Raw genomic sequence first — 18,952 nt, forward strand, 5'->3', positions numbered from 1 at the left:
AATGGCCAAGATACAAGACCTTAGAACTATAAAAAGAGTGGAATCAGAGAAGGGAATAAGGGCAAACAAAAACAAATAAGTCTTTCTCTTCAAAAAAATATAATATGCCTAAACATTATTCTGACTTGACCGTCAGAGGATCCTCTCGACCAAATCTGGTCGGGAGTGATCACTGACGGCTTGGTGTCGTTTTGCAGAGTATAGAAAGGAGCAACTCATCTTGCTTTCCCTATGAAGAATATTTCAGCCTTCCACACCCACATAGAAAAAAAAGGAAAGTGCGTGAACATAACTTAGCAAACTCATTTATTATACAATCAAAACGACAAAATCATCTTTTATAACACAACAAGAAATGAAAATTATATACAACATTTATTTTATTTCAATAATAAATGCCAATGCTTTTTTTTTTTTTTTTTTTTTTGAACAGTAATAAATGCCAATGCTCAATGCTAGTTTATTAAGCACTCTCTAAGATTGTGCTTATTATTATAGTCTATTATGAAAAAAATGTAAACCGTAATATAATTTGCTTATTTGATGCATCTTATCTAAGTTGTTTACAATTTTTTGAAATTTGAAAACTTATTCTAAAATATTTGATATAAGTTTTATTTACAATGGATGAAATAAAAATCACTTAAAATAAAATGAAAAACTAATTATTAGAAGCGCTAAAGGAATACTTTTATCACTATTTTTTTATTATCAAATTTTAATTTAAATAAAAAAGTACTCTTATAATTTAGCTAGAATCATATACATATATACACATTTGCATTTGGTTTATGTACTCCGATTTCTGCTTCACAGCATTTTAAAGATCAATGTTTTAGCTTTCTAGGGTTTGAGATTTGATAATTTTTGCATAAGTAGGCTGTACAAATGTTGTATTTAACTCAGCTTTCTCTCCCTTCCTTTCATGTATGATCTTTTAATACATTATCTGATTCCTACTCTTAGGTAGTGCTTAGTTCATTTTAATGGAGTGGAATGGAATGGAATGATCATCAAAATATTCATTCTCATGTTTAGTTAATTAAAAAAAAAAAAAATGCATTACAAATGGATTTATCATTCATCATTGTAAGGAATGATCAGTTTGGGCACATTGATAAATGGAAAAAATCATATAATAGTTTTCGAATGAGGAAAATGCTCAATAGTTTTGAACAGTTTGATAAATGAGAAAAAAATCAGTTATTGAATATGGTAGTTACAAATGGAGGGTATTTTTGGAGGGGAAAAAAAGCGTGATAGTGTTCCCCCTAAATGACGTGTACACTTTATATAATCGAATACATAACAATCACATTAACCATGTTTGTGTACAGTGGCGGAGTCGGAAATTGAGCTAGAGGGGCATTATTAATTATAACTTTTTATTTAAAAAAAAAAATCATGATGAACATTAAGATAATAATAATTTTATGAGCTAAATTTAAGCATAAAAAATTACATATTAATTATTAATAGGAACAAATTAAAATTCTATAATAGTGTAGAATAGCTCAGTGCGGAATGGTGATTTAAGTTTGTAATTTTAGCACAAAAAATTATGGATCAAAATTCTTAATTTTAGAAAATAAAAACACATCGTTTATAGCACAAATTATTATAAAATCTATTTAATTTATTTTTTATAGAAAAATATTAAAGAGATGACATTGCTTATAAACGATGTGTTTTGAATGAAAATTATTAAACAGTCTTAGAATACCATATAGCATTGCCTATGTGATGCTCAAAGCATGAGAAATCATAAATCACACTAAGTAGTCTGTCAACTGTTTGAAAATAATGAGTTCATTATATCCAATCTATAAGATTTTTTGCTATACTATTAGTTTAAACTATTATATAATATCACATAGTACTCTTAAAGTATCAAATAATTACTTATTATGAACAATACAATAAATTCCTAACCAAAAAACATGTTAAGAAAAAAAAAATACATTTTATATATAACAAAAGACAAAAAAAAAAAAAAAAAAAATCTTAAAACTGAGGGGGGCACGTGACCCCCTCGTCCTCCCTTGCCTCCGCCAATGTTTGTGTACCTTAATAATATGCATGTGCTGACAAGTATTGTTGAAAGTACGTTTATACGTTAAATAGACCCTTATTTGCTCTTCTAATTTTCTAGGGTCATCCTTCTACCAAGAGAATTAATTACGAATCAAATTTCGTTTTTTTACTTGTATAATCACTTGGCTTATCAACCCAATTGATGCATAATTCCAAACTTGTTTGTTACCTTACCACTTCCTATTTACAATTTTCAATTTTTACATATTGTTGGACACTAGTGGATTATTTCTAGCCACAAATGTTGTAAAGTTGCTTAAATTAGATGGTATAAATATTTTTTAGCTTTATTTTCATCTTCTTCAACTAAGTTGTTTATTGATTTCTATTATTGCTCTTGTGGAGCCGAAGATTTCGACTTTCTATTGTATTTGAATCATGAATTTGAATAAAAATTTAGAAATAGAGAGAGAAAAGGTGGTTGAAATGTCACTATATTTCATTCACAGTTCACTTATTTTTTTTCTTTTCCTTTTTTAATTTTTTTTTTCCAAATTCATGATTTAACCATAATCTTAGGGAGTGAATGAACTCAACGCAAAGACTAATTCTAGCCTATATATTTTTTCTTTGGTTTTTTTCTTTAGTATTCCTCTCTTATCTAATTATCATCCTAGAGTTGGTGGTTCTTAGGTTAGCATCTCCTTCGTGATTCAACAAATAGAGTTGCACAAACTGTTAGGTTAAAAACTTATTTTGAATTCTTAACTAATCCTGCTATTCTTTAGTATCAACAAGAGAATGCAAGATAAGATGCTAATAGACTTGCCAAAACCCTCCATGGTTCTAAAATGAACTAATATCCAAGATTAAAGAAGACTAAATCAGAGTCCAGATGATTTACAATGTTTTGAAAAATATCCTTGAAAATTAGAAACTGTATGGGAACAGTTTAAAAAGGTCACATTTTGTGTGTTTGGTTTGAGTTTTTTGGATTAAGTTTTTTGAAAATTGAGTTTTTTATTTTTCATGTTTTTTTGTTTTTAGTGAATATTTTTAAAATTTTAAGCATTTTTTAAACTTTTTTAGATGCACATTCCTTAGATGTATCTAAAAAATAAAAAAATTGTGAAAAAATATTTTAAAAAATTTATAAATACATAAAAATATGAAAAATATACTGAATTCTCATTTTTTTTAATATATTTTTGATTTTTAGTAAATTTTTAAAAGATTTTTTTCATAAAAATTATACTTTTATGTGTATTTATGTTAGGTGTGTCTAAAAATTTTAAAAAAAAAATTGCTTAAAATATTAAAAAAATTCAGTAAAACCAAAAAAACGGAAAATAAGAAAGTAGAATTTTCTGAAAAGTTTTTTTGGAAAACCAAAAACAAGTTTTTTTCCAGAATTTCTTTGTTCCTAGTGATTTTTTTTTTTTTAAAGATTTGTGTCAATTTTTTACTTTTCAAGTCTATCTAGTCTAAAAAGATCTAAAATGTAACTTTTTTGACTTTTTTTGTTTTTGTTTTTTGTCTTTAGTGGATCTTTTTCAAGTTTTTAAATTCTTTTAGAACTTTTCAGGTTCGTCTACTCAATGGAACCTGAAAGCGTAGAATTTTTCAAAAAATAAAAAATAAATAAAAAAGTTTACTAAAAGACAAAAAAGAAAACCCAACAAAAAAAACAGCTGAAAATCAGTTGCCAAACCTCATCTGACGGAGGCTTGTAGCTAGAGTGGGCAGAAAAAGTTGCCTCAGGCCCAGTAACTAGGAGGTTAAATCTAGTTTCATATTAGAAGTAAACACAAAAATTTTATTCAGATTTATATCCAGCATGTGTTTGCTTTTCATGTCAATTGAGACTTTCAATTATGATCTATGCCTATGCTGTCTCAAGTTTTGCACTTTTTTCTTCCTTCTTTTTTTTTTTTTTTAATAATTTAGAACATTACCTTTTCTTACCAAGGGTTTGGTATCCATGTTTGGTTAGATTGTGGCATATTTTGTGGGACAGAACAGAACTCACTTTTATTCTATTTATTAGATTGTAGATTCAGTTTCAGGCGCACAACCAAACCTTGATCTCCAGGCTTTACTGTGATATTCAATGTTGAATCTGCTTTCTTTTAGTAAATTCTAACTGTTGTGTTTCATGTTGTCTCTGTTTGAACTTGCATCTTGCTTACTTTCAACATTTGATGTTTCATGCATAAAATGGTTCCATTATTTCTATCTGAACAAACCTGGAGTCATGCTGGTGATGATGAATCTATTGCCTCCTTTGGAGCCATTGCTTGGCAAAATTGCAAATGCTCAGGTTGTCGAACAAAAGAATGGCAACCCTTTTTTAAGAGCTGGTTTTGATTTGGAACTACTTACTATTATTTAAGGGACTTGTGTACCAAGAGAAAGCAAATACATGAAGTAAGCACTGTGCATCAGGGAAGAACGTATAAAAGAGTACTAGCTGCGTGATATGCTTGAATTTTATGACTTCTTCTTTTGGATCAAAAAGTCTTTTTTGGTGTCCATGTTTATTAAATTTTTTTTCATTTATATATCAGAAACTTGGTGAATCACTTCATTCAAGTGGGTTTATACTACAAAACTGCACATTGGCTTTTGTAGAATTTGTATGTTTTCTGAATTAGCTAATACAAATAAAAGCTCTTATTAATTTGTGTGTCAAATGAGATTAATAATGAAATGGAACTTTGTTTACTTTGTAGGTGGACATTTTGAATTCACATGAAATTTATGATGTTTTGTAGGTGGTGGATTTACCAGAACACCTATCAAAGCATTGCTTTTCCACATGGATGAAGTTGATTTTTGCAAAGTGGGGAGGCGAGGCTTAATTCTTTTGTGGCATGGATTAATTTATTCAAATTCCTTCGGTCAGGACTCTGATTTTTTTCATTTTTGTTATTCTAATTCAAATCTTACAGGAAATCAAATACTTGCATTCATATTTATTCAAATTCCCTCTTCTTTAAAAAATGGTTATAGATGAACCAAATTGGATGATGAAAAGGAAATGTATATTTTATCTTGTTTATTTTTGTGTTTCCACACGATCTGCATTAATTCCATTCATATATCCTTATTAAAAGGGAAATTGGTGTATTATGTCAAAATTATAGAGCTTGTTATATTTTTTTCCAAACCTAGGAGAGTACAATGTAATTTAAACAATTATTTCTTTTATTATACTTGATGAGTTAAAGACACCTTGAGCAGTTAAAAGTTATTTTCATTATATTGATTGTAATCTGCAGGTTGATGCTGCTATGGTTTTAACCTCATCATTTGCATCTGGACTTTACCAGGTGCCATGCAGATCTTAGCTTCTTCAGATGCTGCTGCTGCTTCTGGTTTTTGATCGATCAATATTCTTTTGACAATACTTCATTGACTGTTTTCCAATCAAGGCAAAGCCAGCTGGAAACAGAAGCTGTTTTCTATATATATGAGGAAGAAGAATAATAAGAAGGAGAGTTGAAGACAGCAACTTCGTGCGCCTGCTGATTTATGTAGTTTATAGTACTTTATCTTTTGAATACAAGGGGCCTGCAAAGTGTACATTTATATAGTGAACGAACCAGAAACTGGAACGCTCTTGTTGGAATTTGCACCTTGTGTGGTGAAGCTGATGGAATCATCAAGGAAATATTACATCTTTCCTTCATGCACTTTGAAGATTGGATTTGAGATTTTTGTTGATGGCTCCATGCTTATGCTAATATCAGACCTGAATTCTAGTACTTTGGGTGCATGTTTGGGCCAAATAAGATTAAATGAGAGGGGTAGGTTCCAACAAGATAGGTGATGCTAATCCATGCTTCTGTGTTTTCTTTGGCTGATGGCTTACAGGAATTTTTTTCTGATGAAATGTCTGAGAACGCAGCCCTTTCAATGGTTTTGCATTTCAGTCAGACTAATAGTAGACTTGTTCAGTGCAACTTTTCATTAGCTAAAAGTTAATAATCAAATAACGGAAGTTAAAAGCATGTCTTCCATAACTTTATGATGATAAGTGTTTTTTTTTTTTCAACTTATTTTAACTCTATTTGTCGCATAAGACGTTATATTGTGCATATTTTCAAAATAAAAATAAAATGCAATCCTAAGTATCTTCACCGAACAGGTAATTTAACTCTAGTAACCCTTTTCCTCTTTAGTTGAATTGAATTCTTGACAGTCACTCAGAAACCATAACCAAGCAGACCTGGTGCAAGTTGTGTATGCTTTCAACATTCACATAGGGTCCATGATTTCCTTGCCCACCCAGTGCTCCTGTGTTTGTCCTGGATTGCCTAATGCACATCCATCAAATAATGGAACTGAATGATCAATTAGCATTTTCATCTTCATAACAAACCAAAATAAAGCTTGAGATACTAAAGCACAAATGATTTTTTTGATCCACACTAAAAAGACAGCTTTTTTCATTATTTCCTAATAAAATCATAAGTTACACATTGTTACAACAGAGCATTTGTCGATCTTGTTATTTCGCCTCATAGGGTCTCAACTGTTCATAGAATGGCGCACACTCTGCTAGGATTTTAAAGAGCTTCATTTTGAGGCAACGATAAGAATGCATCCTCACCATTTTCAAGCCCTGCAAGTGAGGAGAGATAAACAATAAGGAAATTGAACTTGTATCAGATATGGGCCTTCAAGAGAATGTTTTGATGATATGATTCACCAGCCTCATAATCAAACTTTCTAGTAAAACACAAATTGTAAACAATTTATTCATTATTTATGCTACTACTGTATTTGTATCATATTTTAGCATAATACTGAAATCATTTCCCATATTTATATATTGGAAAAGAAGTGCGAATGCAAAGTATTAAAATTTATTTTTAAAGATCTATCCCAAAACTATTTGAGGGGAACTATTTTCTTTTTTTTTTTTTGAACAATTTTTTGGCGGTTTAGGGACCAAAGTGGGAAAATTTCCTTTGACCTAAGTGGGAACCCATACTTTTTGGGGGGTAAAAGTGCAAGTTACTCTCAAGTATGGGTCAACCCGAGCCATGTGGCATTTTCCATTACAAATGTATAATGTTCGTTGGAAATTGGACCAAAGTGGGAAGAACAAGATAGTTCAGGGACCAAAATAAGAAATTTTTCCTAGGATTGGAGTGAGAAAGGGTCATAATTTAGGGGGTAAAAGTGTAATTTACCTAATTTTAAATAATAACAATTTGGTACCCATTATATGCGTTCATGTCCCTTTGATCAGGTAATCATTCGGATAAGAAAGAAACTTACCTAATGATACGAATGTAGGCAAGCTGACATATTTTGGGCAAGAGCTCTTAGAAGAAAGCATGTCAGATCCAATTACACAATCCCGAGGCTGAAATAACATAAACTTTCAAAAGGCATTAGAGTTCCGACATGGAATGGAAAACTCAGAAAGAAATGTATATTCCGATAAAGATCCTCTAAAAACAAATAAATAAATAAAACTACTCAATTCAAGGGTTTTCATTTGGTATGGCCCCTATTAATTTATCCTGTTACACGTGCTGTTTTCCTTTTTTATCTACTTTCCTGTTTTCTAGAGTTTTTCAGAACATATTTTCATTGGCAAATGTCTAAGATAGATTTTTGGCCAGGACCCCTAATGGGTGTCCTTTGGGCAAGAAATGCAGACGGTATCAGAGCATGTATTTTCATACACATACTCACCATGTGCACATGCATACACATTGCAGGTTTAGTTTCCAATATGGAACTAACAACAAGATTTTAAGCAGCAGAGAAGTCATACCTTAAAATCCTTATAGAAGCATAATCGGAGTTCCTCCACTGCACCATTAGAGCAAACAAGTAAAGGTGTTGCATGGAAGGCATTTTGGATTGCCGTAATAATGCCTCCAAGAGGATACTTTTCAGCGTTCGAAGGAATGTATCCAGCTTCATTAAGAACCTTCTGTTGTCATAAATTCAATATATAGTTAATGGTCAAATGAATAAACCAAAGAAAACCCAATATAAGATGAATGATTTGCCAATGTCAAGCACCTTAACAACAAAATGTCGTCGGTTTAATAAGAGAAATTACAGCATCAGATATCTCAAATTAAAGCAAAGAAAAGGGCATCGTGGCTGGAACATATATGAATTAGAATATCAACTACTGTAGTCAAAGCATAAATGCAATTCCAACGTGATCAAACCTCCCTATATTGAGGTGAAACCCCAGGCCTAGCTTAGACCACCACAAAGATTAATCAGGAACTTTGTTGCACATATTGCCTATACAATTTTGGATTTATTGGGGGAAAAAAAACGAAGGAAAACTCGAGGGACATAATGAAGAACTAAATGAATATTATTTAATGGTCTCCATTTCTTTTATGCCACAAGAAAAACTTGACAAAATCTAGTTTGAGTTGAAAATAGGGTGATACCATCTCATCCTTAAAAAGCCCCTAATCTACTCTCTTTTTCCTCCTCTTCTTTTCGAACCTTTAGGGTTGCAAAGTGTTACTAGAAAACACTAATACCCTAGTGAATTACATTTTGGAATGCACACTCCGAAACATGGTACACTTTCGTTCTAAAATGGTAAATTTAGCAATCCAAAGCAATCCTAAGAGTTTTTTCCAACACATTTACTAAATGTTTCCTTAGGAATTAAAAAAATAAATATAATAAATTAAAATCTAAGGTGAGTGAAAGTTTTGACATGATAAAACGTCAAAATGGGTCATAGTGCTCATAGAAACGTGTCGCTACATGATTAATTTGGTTTTAGGAAAAAAAAAAAAAAAACTCTAGAAGTCTACCCCTCTCGTACCAAAATTTAAATCTTGTGGCTTAACATGTTCCCTTCCCATTTCACATACCAAAATTATCCATGTTCCAAGTAACATTAACAAACCGAACTGTTCATGAAGTTATGAATAGGTTGAGCTCAGCTTGAATGAGCTCGAGCCTAATCCTTTGGCTCGTTTAAGAAACAAAAATGACCAAGCTTAGGTCATTAGGCTCGTGAACATGTGGCAGGGGCACATATGTATTTTCTTAAAAATTTCAGTAGCATTTTGTTAGCTTTCAACATCCCTATGGCGTTACATACTATAAATATATACATACATATATATATATATATAATAAATCAACTGTGTTAACCAAGCTAACGTTTGGCCAATGCCTGTGGTGTAATGTCATAGTACTTCTTTTATTGTAAGACTTGTCAGCATCTTACTTTTTATTGTATTGTATTAAATTTTAAACGTTTGGCTGATGATATTCTGACTAGTGTTGAACTAAAGAAGTCTTTTGCACTATTTACCACCCAAGACAATCAAGACTTTGACGAGTGTCCATATTAGTTGGATTTGGAACCCATTCTCTTGTCAACCAAGCTGGTTCACAAGCACAGCATGCTGCCACCAAGCCGAGCTCGGTCTATGGTCTCTAAGCTTGACTCAAGCTCAAGCAGCACTCATTTCAACTGAGCCAAGGTCGAGCAAGCTGATATTCGGCTTGGCTCAGTTCATTTGCAGCCCTTGACACAGTTTTGGAAGCTGCAAGTTTCACTTGCTTAAAGTTTGTGGCAGTACAACTCACCTTGGCAATAACAGAACATTGATGTCTGCAGCCAGCATGGGATGCAAAATTGACAAAAACATCAATTTTGATGCATACAAGGAACAAAAGGAAAAATGCATGTAACAGAAAGACAACATGATCATTTGCTATCTATATAATTTTGTAGTCGATTTAGTGAACAACCTAGTCTAAACATATTGAAAGAATAAGATAAATAACCCAAATCTTACCGTGACATTATATTTGAAATAGACATTAAGAGTTGTCAAGAAGTAGTCGTATTCATCTCGAATAACTGGAAATGAGCATGTCCCATGCTTTTCTGTGATTCAAAAGCAAAAAGTGAAGCACGAGATTAATATGGGGAAAAAAAAACGTACCTTATGATCTTAACATCACTTACTTTCCTAGGAAAAAATGTTATACACACAACTCACAACTGCCGTTTGGACTCATCATTTTGATGGGCCACATAACAAAACAACTCGAATATCAATGTTCAGCAAGACTGTTGATAGATATATTCAAATCACTAAAGACGGTGCAACAGGCGAATGCACTCAAACTGAGTGATCTCTAGGCAGCAAATCATCCTAAGCTCATTATCACAATTTCTAATTATTTGTCTAAAAAGAAAAGAGAATCTATAACAATTAATGTATTCCTTCTAGAATTGGGAAGCTAGAATTCAGATGACTCTGGGATCTGTTTCCCTATAAGTGCTGTTGCGGGTGTATTGTACGTATAGCTTCAACAACTTTTTCATGCATCGAAGTAGCTTCTAATTTGAGAACAATATAATTCTACATAATAAACATTCTATTCGTCATACAATGTAATGTAGTACAGGATGAAGATGATTACCCCACTGGCCATGGATGTCGCCCAATTCAGCCATGATAGAAACACAAGATTGTTAGTTCCATATTATAAGATCAGAAAATTTAGTAAGAAAGCCCACAATTAATAAAGACCTCATGAGCCCAAAATAATCCTTTCCCACCATGACAGGTCGACGCTAAACTACAACTTAAAGATGGCCAATAAGTCTCTAGGGCACTGAGCAATGTTGAGATCTACAAAAGAAATGAAGCAAACATGGTTAATATTCAACTCAGAAAGCCAAACCACTTTTAGAATGTATGTTAGACATAAATATCAAGCTTCATAAAACTAAAAAAAAGTTGAAAAGAAAAAGAAAAAGAAAGTAAAAGCCACTTGTATATGAGCTTAAAATCTTTGCTTAACCATATCATAGATTTTTTGAACCAGTACTTTTCTAGAATGGATATATGTCGGCTGCCATTGCTTTCTACGTTCCTATTTGAACCCATATACCCAAGTTTCTCAAGATTTTCAAGTACTTCTTCCATAATTTATATTACAACTACACATGCACTTTATCTTGTATAAACACATCTTTACCAAAGCAGAATAGTTAATTTTATGTTTAATGTGTCTTGAAGTTGCAGTTATTTCCACATACTCTAGCAAAATAATGGAATTTTTTGGCCAAGTTCTCTTCTCCATAATTTATATTACCATTTTTAGGATGCGATTTTGCAAGTTTGGATGCAATCATTTAAATATATTGAATCTCCAATAAAACTTCTACAAAATATGAAGACAAAATACAAATCTTGGAGATATAATTCAATAGCACAACTTTAGAATATATTACAAATGAAATAATCAATTTCCATCTACTAGTTACCAAATTTTCTCTCAATTAAAGATGAAACAAATCTACAGTTAACTACCAAGCAGTAAAACAGAGTTCTTACTCTTCTAAAGAAGACATCCATGCATCTATAACAAAGTGCCCACATCCTACATATGGTTTCTATATTAAATGGTGCAACAATGCACCATAACCCATAAGCACATACCGAAAAAATTAGTTTCAAGATGTTCCCTATGCATCTAGAGCACCATCTCATGTTCCCCCAAACAGCATTATTAACTAGACAGGCATGGGAGGTAAGGGAAATGAAAATCAAACAACAGCAGCACATAAGTACCTCCTTTATATCAAAATTAGAACCGGTGCAACATGAGGGCCAGGTGCCATCATTGTAGTCAGGCCACAATCCATCTGCGATGCAAAAGACATTAAATAAGAGAAACCAGATAAATATAATGGCAAATTATAAGTTCTTTAGGCATGCTTTATTATGCTAAAAGACTTGAGTATATGGCTGATTTAGTTCTACCACCATAAACAACAATCAAGAAGCCAATAAATTTGATTCCACTAGTCTAGATTCTCAATTTAAAAGAACAATCCCAAATTTATACTTACGGATAGTAAACTCGATTGGAGCATTTGTGCTGGGTAAAAATCATAAGCAAAGTGTGGTAAGTCCCAATATGTAGAGTTTAATGCATATTTAAAAGATTCAACATAACTATATTCGTGAAGGAAAACAAATCTGACAACACAAAAAAGGCAACATCAGTAAAAGAAGAGACAAAATTCAACATGATGGTAACTGAAGCACATAAAATAAGTTAATTTTCATTATCAATGCTTTGCATTCATTTGTTTATACATTTATCTATCTTACATGTAATTCCAATTTAAATTCCACATTTATCTATCGGTTAACACAGGCTTTTGGCCATGTACATATAAGCCTCTTGGGCACCTTCCCTGTGCAAGTCAGTTTTCAAGGGTGAGTTCTACCCAAGGAGTTCGTATTATTTCATATCAAAGCCAGCCATCACATTGAGTATGGAATCGGACACACCTATGCGAATATGGGATTGAATGGATGCTGCTTTGCGATTCGAGCTATGGAGGGCCACCTATAGAATGCTAGATCAAGACACCTAAAAATGGATGTTGCTTTGCAGTTCGAGCTGCGAAGGGGGCCACCTATAGACTACTAGATTAAGACACCTAAAAAAAGGTGTCAACTACTAATAGTTTAGTGAAGTCACCAGAAGGGAAAGGGCTACCACCATTACAGTGTCGATAGAGTGGGCCGTCGTGGACATCAGCTATGAAGCATAGTGATATGTTACAATCTCATATCGGTTAATAGGCCTTGGCCATGTACATATAAGCCTCTCGAGCACCCTCCCCTTATAAGCCAATTTTCAAGGGTAAGTTCTACCCAAGGGGTTCACATCATTCTAATTAAGTTAAAATGGTAGGAAAAGAAAAACCTTACTTGCAAGGTCCAACCCTTTGTTTGGCACTTGTTGGGTTAGTAGGGCCCACTAAGAGCCCAAACAATCACATTTGAGTCCATTTTGAGGATTATAATGTAAGTGTATACATTTTTAAGTTAGTTTTGCTATTGATTCAATTATACATCTGTATTACAGTATTACTTTGTTTTCAGAGTGGAGGTTATTTTAATTAAGATTCGGGGGACATGCTGTATAGATATCACCCATAGGTAGCAACTTTGATCAAGTTATCTCATTTGCTAAACATTTATAATTTTTAGTTGTTTAGATAGACTTAGATGTCATAATTAAACTTTCAAATTTTAGAGTCCTATTCAAAAAAGCACAAACACGAACACGGACACGGACACAGACACGGACACGTGACGCGACATGGACACACTAACACGCAAATTTTCAAAAAATGCAAAACACGACATATGGGAGACACACAACACGACATATGGGAGACACACATGAAATATATAATTTTATATATTTACTATATGTTATATATATGAGTATATCATTCAAAGATAATAAAAAATGCAATATGACACTAATTTCTACAAATTTATATGTTTTTTATTTTATTATTATATCTTAAGTTATTTTGCTCAAAGTTATAATTAGTTTCACATGTGTCTAATCAACAGACACGTGTGTTTAAGAGATACACACTTGTGTCTTCTAAGTGTTCAAAGAGTGTCTGGGTCTTTAAAAAATAAGACACGTTTTAAAGAGTGTCGGACACATGTCAGGGAAGTGTCCAAAGAGTGTTGGTATTCGACACGGACACGACATGGATACGTTACCTTCTTAGAAGTGTCCGTACTTCTTAAGTCCTATTTAAAAAAGAAGGCATAGGGTGCCTGGGCTAGGTCGAGCCAAGTTTGAATTTCCCAACCTCTTCCCTAGCAATATTGTGAAAAAACGCCTTTTCACCTTTAGATTAGAACCTGACTTGCTAGGATTGAGTATTAGTCAGGTCTTCATATTCATGATTTATAGTAGTTCCAAGCCGGTGAGATAAAATGTGGAAATTGCGTAATGCAATTCTAACCCTATTTGTAATAACTAAAGAATCTTCGGAATGATTTCTAGGCTCTTACACTTCTTTCTTCTTCTTCTTCCTTTTAACTTTTAGCACATCTAATTTAAGCCTTTAAAAGCTCACAACCAAATGTGCTTCAGCTCTTTTCTAAGATCAAATCCTATTTGGCAATTCCTAACATTCCATTTGCTGGACAAATTTAAATTTTCTTCCAACAATTACTCAAATGCTTCCCTATTCATTTGAATATATATATATATGGCATGTAATTCCCACTTTATATTGCTTATGCTTAGTATTGATTTTAACAAAGGTAAATTGGTAAATAAGGAGGACATATACAGACAAGGGACATGGATATGACACAAAACGAACACGCCAACTTGATAATTTATTGGAAAATTTATTAGAAAATCCTTTTTCAAGTGTTTGTATCCTAATTAGTCCATAAGATATTCTTATATTCTAATAAGTCCTATTATTTAGACATTTGATCTACCAAATCCCAATTCTCATATTTAAGGTATTTTATAGACATTTCTCCCCCTTACAAATATTTTTTGAACGGTTAGCAATTTGGTGATGTGAACATTCACAATGTAAATATGAATATTATCAGGGGTATTTTGGTAACTATGCCACTCATAGTACTTATTGGAACATAAGAAAATAATGTGGACTAAATGGAATATAAGTAGGTGAAAAGGGATTTATGAAAAAGTGCCCCTAACTTATTAGTCTCCCATCCCTTTTTTTTTTTTTTTTTGTCCACCTTTCCATTTTGGTCCGTCCCAAAATATTTGTCTACTTTCTATTTTGGATGTTGAATTTTTTTAGATTTCCAAAATTACCCATTATACACAAGTAGAAACATATTTTAAAATTCAAAATCAAAGAGTATTATGGTAAAAGTATTTTAAATTTTGAATTGAAGTGTAATAATTGCTTGTCTCCTTAATGAGTTGGATTCCCCAAAATAGACAAATAAATTGGGACGGAGGGAGTAAAAAATAAATTAAGTAATCACATGATAGGACGCGATAAAAAATAAATACATATAATAATTTGTATACATGCAAATAAAAAATATTTCTCGATTTTTGACATTACAAATGTGGTTGTATTTTATTAATTCAAAATAGTTATAAATCATTTTTCACATTCTACAAACTAAACAGGAAGTGTGTATAAAAAAATGCTAATATCTATTTTAGAAAGCTCTAATAAAATGGAAGTTTTGGATTTTAGAATTCCTAAAACTAAATGAGGAGAGATTAATATGTATAAATCCATATTGTTTTTAATTTATCAATAGATTTTAAGTTACTTTCTTCAAACTTGCAATGTGTTCATGTGCTTCCCAAAGTGTCTGGTTATAAAATATTGAAAAAGATGATAAAACATATTTGGACATGTATCTGACACTTGTCGATTTGAGTGTTCGATTTGGTTACAACACCTTCTTAGAAGGGTTTGTCCTTAAACTGATTATAAAGAAAGGAGGAAAAAAAAAAAAAAACAGTATTAGCAATTTATCAATGGAACATAAAAGATGCCTCCAAGGCCCAAGCCTTGATTTGGCACGTGTGGTGATGCAAGGCCCACTAGGGAACTCAAACAATCATGTTTAAGTCCATTTGAAGCTTATTATTTATATATATATATATATATACTTACACACACACACATATATAATAAGTACAGTATATATATTTTTTAGAGGTTTTTTGTTTTTTTGCAACTGATTCAATTATACATATATTTTTCACTATGTTTTACAAGTCAAGGCTATCTTGGTAATTTGAATATTTGTGGGACATGACCTATAGTTGTTTCCATGAGTTTCCATGAGTTTTAACTTGGGTCAAGTTAAGTTATTGAATTTTCATTATAGTTTATAGCTGGTTCAGATGTGTGTAGAAGTCATAATTTAAGCATCTAATTTTGGAGTAAATGTACAAGTTAAAAACGGAAATGTTCAAATTCTACAAAAGAAAAAGCTTAAAAAACATCCAACTATTATACACTTCTAAGAATTGTGTGATGCAATACTAAACCTAGATGTCATGCCAAAGGAACTCCATGAGTGATTTCTAGATTCTTTTTCTTCCTTCTTCTTCTTCTTCTCTTTTGACTTTTATCATATTTAAACCTTTAAAAGCCCACAACCAAGTAGGCTTCACCTCTTTTCCTAGATCAAAATCCTACTGTCTTCTACCAAACAACTCTAGCACACAACAGGAAACACAAGATAGCTCTTGAGTTCTGTTCACCAGCACCATTTACAGCAGATCCCAAACTTAAAGTCTCTCCTTGTTTTGTTAAAACTCCAAATCTTTAGCCCTTTGCTACCCCCATTCCAAATCCTAAAACCCTATTTCACCACTGATATATCTACTTATTATATATTCAGCACACCTATTTGGTGTGAATGTAAATTTGAAGCTGGTTCACAAATGATTTAAGTCTGCCTTCGATAATTCTCAGGCCAAAAAGGCAAAAACCAACCCTACATCACCACTCTGTGCCCAATATATTTAGATATCTACCCCTAAAAGTCCTCACCGTTCAGTTTCCTTCACCACCGCGATTAGGCAGTTCGATGAAAATGCATCACACCCATGCTCCGTCTATTTTCTTTGTTTCTTCGGCAACAATCTCCGCCTCTCATTGTCTATGTTTCTTTCTCCTCTAATTTCCCTGAATTTAGTGGTGTTCTATCCCAAAAAGGTAGTGAAAATATGAATTGAGTTCATATGGAATTAAGGAGTACCCACAAAAAAATTTACTATATCATCTTACCTACAAAAATTTTCTGAATTAAATCTCAGATCAGCCATCTCAAACTGAATGGACCACGAGTTTTACCTCATGAAAGTGGGACATTAGGTCCCATTTTGTTTGTGGTGGCCAATTATAAATAAATAGAACCAAAAATAACATAGTGGTTTGGGACTTTCTCCCTGTCATTAGGCTAAATATCAACATATAATATCAGGATCTCATTGATGCATCAATTGGATTAGTATAAGGTGTTCTTTGAGCACCGCACATGGGTCTTGCTCCAAGAGCACTGAATAAAGCCCTTTGCAAAAAACTCCTATATTGAGGAGACAATAACCATCTCCAACCCCTTCATCACCAAATTTTTCATCTAATTTGATTCCAAATTTGAGTAAGAAATTTGATTTGATATGAACTACTATAATCATTTCATCAAATTTTCATCGAAATCTTTCTAAAAATTACCCTTTTATCCCAAATTTTCCTTTTCATCAAATTTGAAGAAAAAAAAAAAAAATCATCTTCAACACTTTATCTTTTAAAAATTTTATCAAATTCAAATTTGATGAGTTCTCAATTTGATTAAAAAAAATGACTCTCCCTTGATTTGATAAACATTTGATGAAAGAATTTGAGATGCTCAAGTTAGCAAAGATTGGCACTAAAATAGTGACCAAATTAGAAGCAACAACTAGGCCCTTACACAAATTTACCTCAATCATGCTAGCTCATATTTTGTTTCCCTTTTTCCCCTTTTGCTGATAAACAACATCATGCTAGGAAATTGACTCTTCTTAATTAGGACCAGTGAGACATAAAATAACATTAAGAAAAGATAAAACAAATAAAAAAAATCACGCATACACAGAAACACAAGAATTTATGTGGTTCACACCATAATACGGTTACACGTCCATGGCTACTGCGATTTTCAAAATAACAATTAAGAAAAGATCAAACAAATCAAAAAAAATCACACACAAATTTACATGGTTCACCCCATAATAGGATTACGTCTATCTACAGCTACTGTGGTTTTCATAATGATTAGAAAACAATCCAACTCTCCCTACGGACGAAGAGGCAACTCCCTCATTTCATTTATATTTATAAGTATAGAATTAGGCAACTTCCACTTGAAAACAACAAGAAATTATCAAAGTACCAAAGCCCCATTGGGCGTGGGGCCCAGTGAACAGTAACACCCAAAGTATCAATTAGGTATGAATTCACCAACTTAAGTAAAAACAGAATTAAGCATCAATTAGGGTCCCAATCTAAAGTCCTCAAAACATTCATAAAAATCGAAGCTTCCACAAGAACACACCCCCATTATAAAAATTAATTGCAAATATACACAAACAAATATATATATATATATATAAAAACCCAGCTCAGGTATAAATCAATTGAATACGAAATAAAAGAAAATAAGTGGAAAGATTGGCAATACGAAGTACCCTCTGCAACAAGCGTTGGAGGAACAACAATGGCTAGTATATCTCTGACAAACAGTGCCAGGCCATTGAAGAGCCAAAGCGAAGTAATCGAACTCTCTCTGTTTTTTGGCTTCTACAAACCCACCACTGATATATGCGATTAACAACACCAAGATTTGTAGAGAGAGAATGGTTTGGGTGGGGAGAGAAGCCATTGCTCTCTCTTTCTCTTTCTCTCTCTCTCTCTGATCGAGTTATTGATTGATTGCTCCTTTACGCTGTATTTGGCTTGGTCCAGTAATTTACGCTAGCATCCCCACCCTTTTACCAAAATTTTACCTAAAAATATTATTAAAAAATTTATTTTTTATTTTAAAAATTACTTTTTCATTTATTTTCTATTCATTCTCTATTCTATTAACAAATTTTCTAATTTTTTTATTTTATTAAAATATAATTTTTACTTATAAATTTTAATAAAAATAAAAATCATAAATATGTATTGCAGTTCTTAAATAAAATAAAATAAAATATAGGAAAAATCGGTCTAGGGTCCCTCTTCCACTTTTCGTAATGGAAGAGATCCACAAAATTATTTTTTGATGTCTAAGGTCCCTAAACATATATCAGATGAAAATTTCACTGGCTCATCTCTTTCCACTCACTGAAAGACCTCTCGATCGTCTTCAACACTGGACAATTCGATTTACACAAACTCAATTTGACCGATTCAATGATCGGAAACTCCGAAACCAAACTTCAATTAGAAACCCTAGGTTTGTCCGGGATTCAACACTGCGATTACGGCCTCAGTTGGCTCTGGAGGAGTTGTAAACAGCTCAAGAAACTCCAATTGCGAAGCTGCTATGCAATCGGCGAT

General features: G+C 32.4%; 1 protein-coding gene and 1 long non-coding RNA gene across 3 annotated transcripts; one reads left to right on the forward strand and one right to left on the reverse strand.

Moving 5' to 3' along the window:
• Nucleotides 1-3,703: 3,703 nt before the first annotated feature.
• On the forward strand, nucleotides 3,704-6,648 carry LOC145822625 (uncharacterized). The gene is made up of 2 exons (XR_014364176.1): nucleotides 3,704-4,934; nucleotides 5,316-6,648. It is a non-coding gene; the product is annotated as an uncharacterized LOC145822625 (long non-coding RNA).
• Nucleotides 6,189-18,394, reverse strand: LOC114296968 (ribonuclease 2). Of its 2 annotated transcripts, none has more exons than XM_082920114.1 (8): nucleotides 18,094-18,394; nucleotides 11,921-11,949; nucleotides 11,640-11,713; nucleotides 10,591-10,694; nucleotides 9,849-9,942; nucleotides 7,829-7,990; nucleotides 7,324-7,411; nucleotides 6,189-6,661 (listed from the first exon to the last, which is right to left on the reverse strand). In XM_082920114.1, exons 1-8 carry the CDS (start codon nucleotides 18,285-18,287, stop codon nucleotides 6,606-6,608), a joined length of 801 nt encoding a protein of 266 aa, XP_082776240.1. In that variant the 5' UTR covers nucleotides 18,288-18,394; the 3' UTR covers nucleotides 6,189-6,605. The 2 variants fall into 2 exon arrangements, with proteins under 2 accessions (XP_082776240.1, XP_082776239.1); XM_082920113.1 differs by having other exon boundaries at nucleotides 7,324-7,426.
• Nucleotides 18,395-18,952: the final 558 nt, after the last annotated feature.

The sequence above is a fragment of the Camellia sinensis genome, chromosome 3, assembly GCF_055761805.1.
Source record: "Camellia sinensis isolate YWXY chromosome 3, ASM5576180v1, whole genome shotgun sequence".
NCBI lineage: Eukaryota > Viridiplantae > Streptophyta > Magnoliopsida > Ericales > Theaceae > Camellia > Camellia sinensis.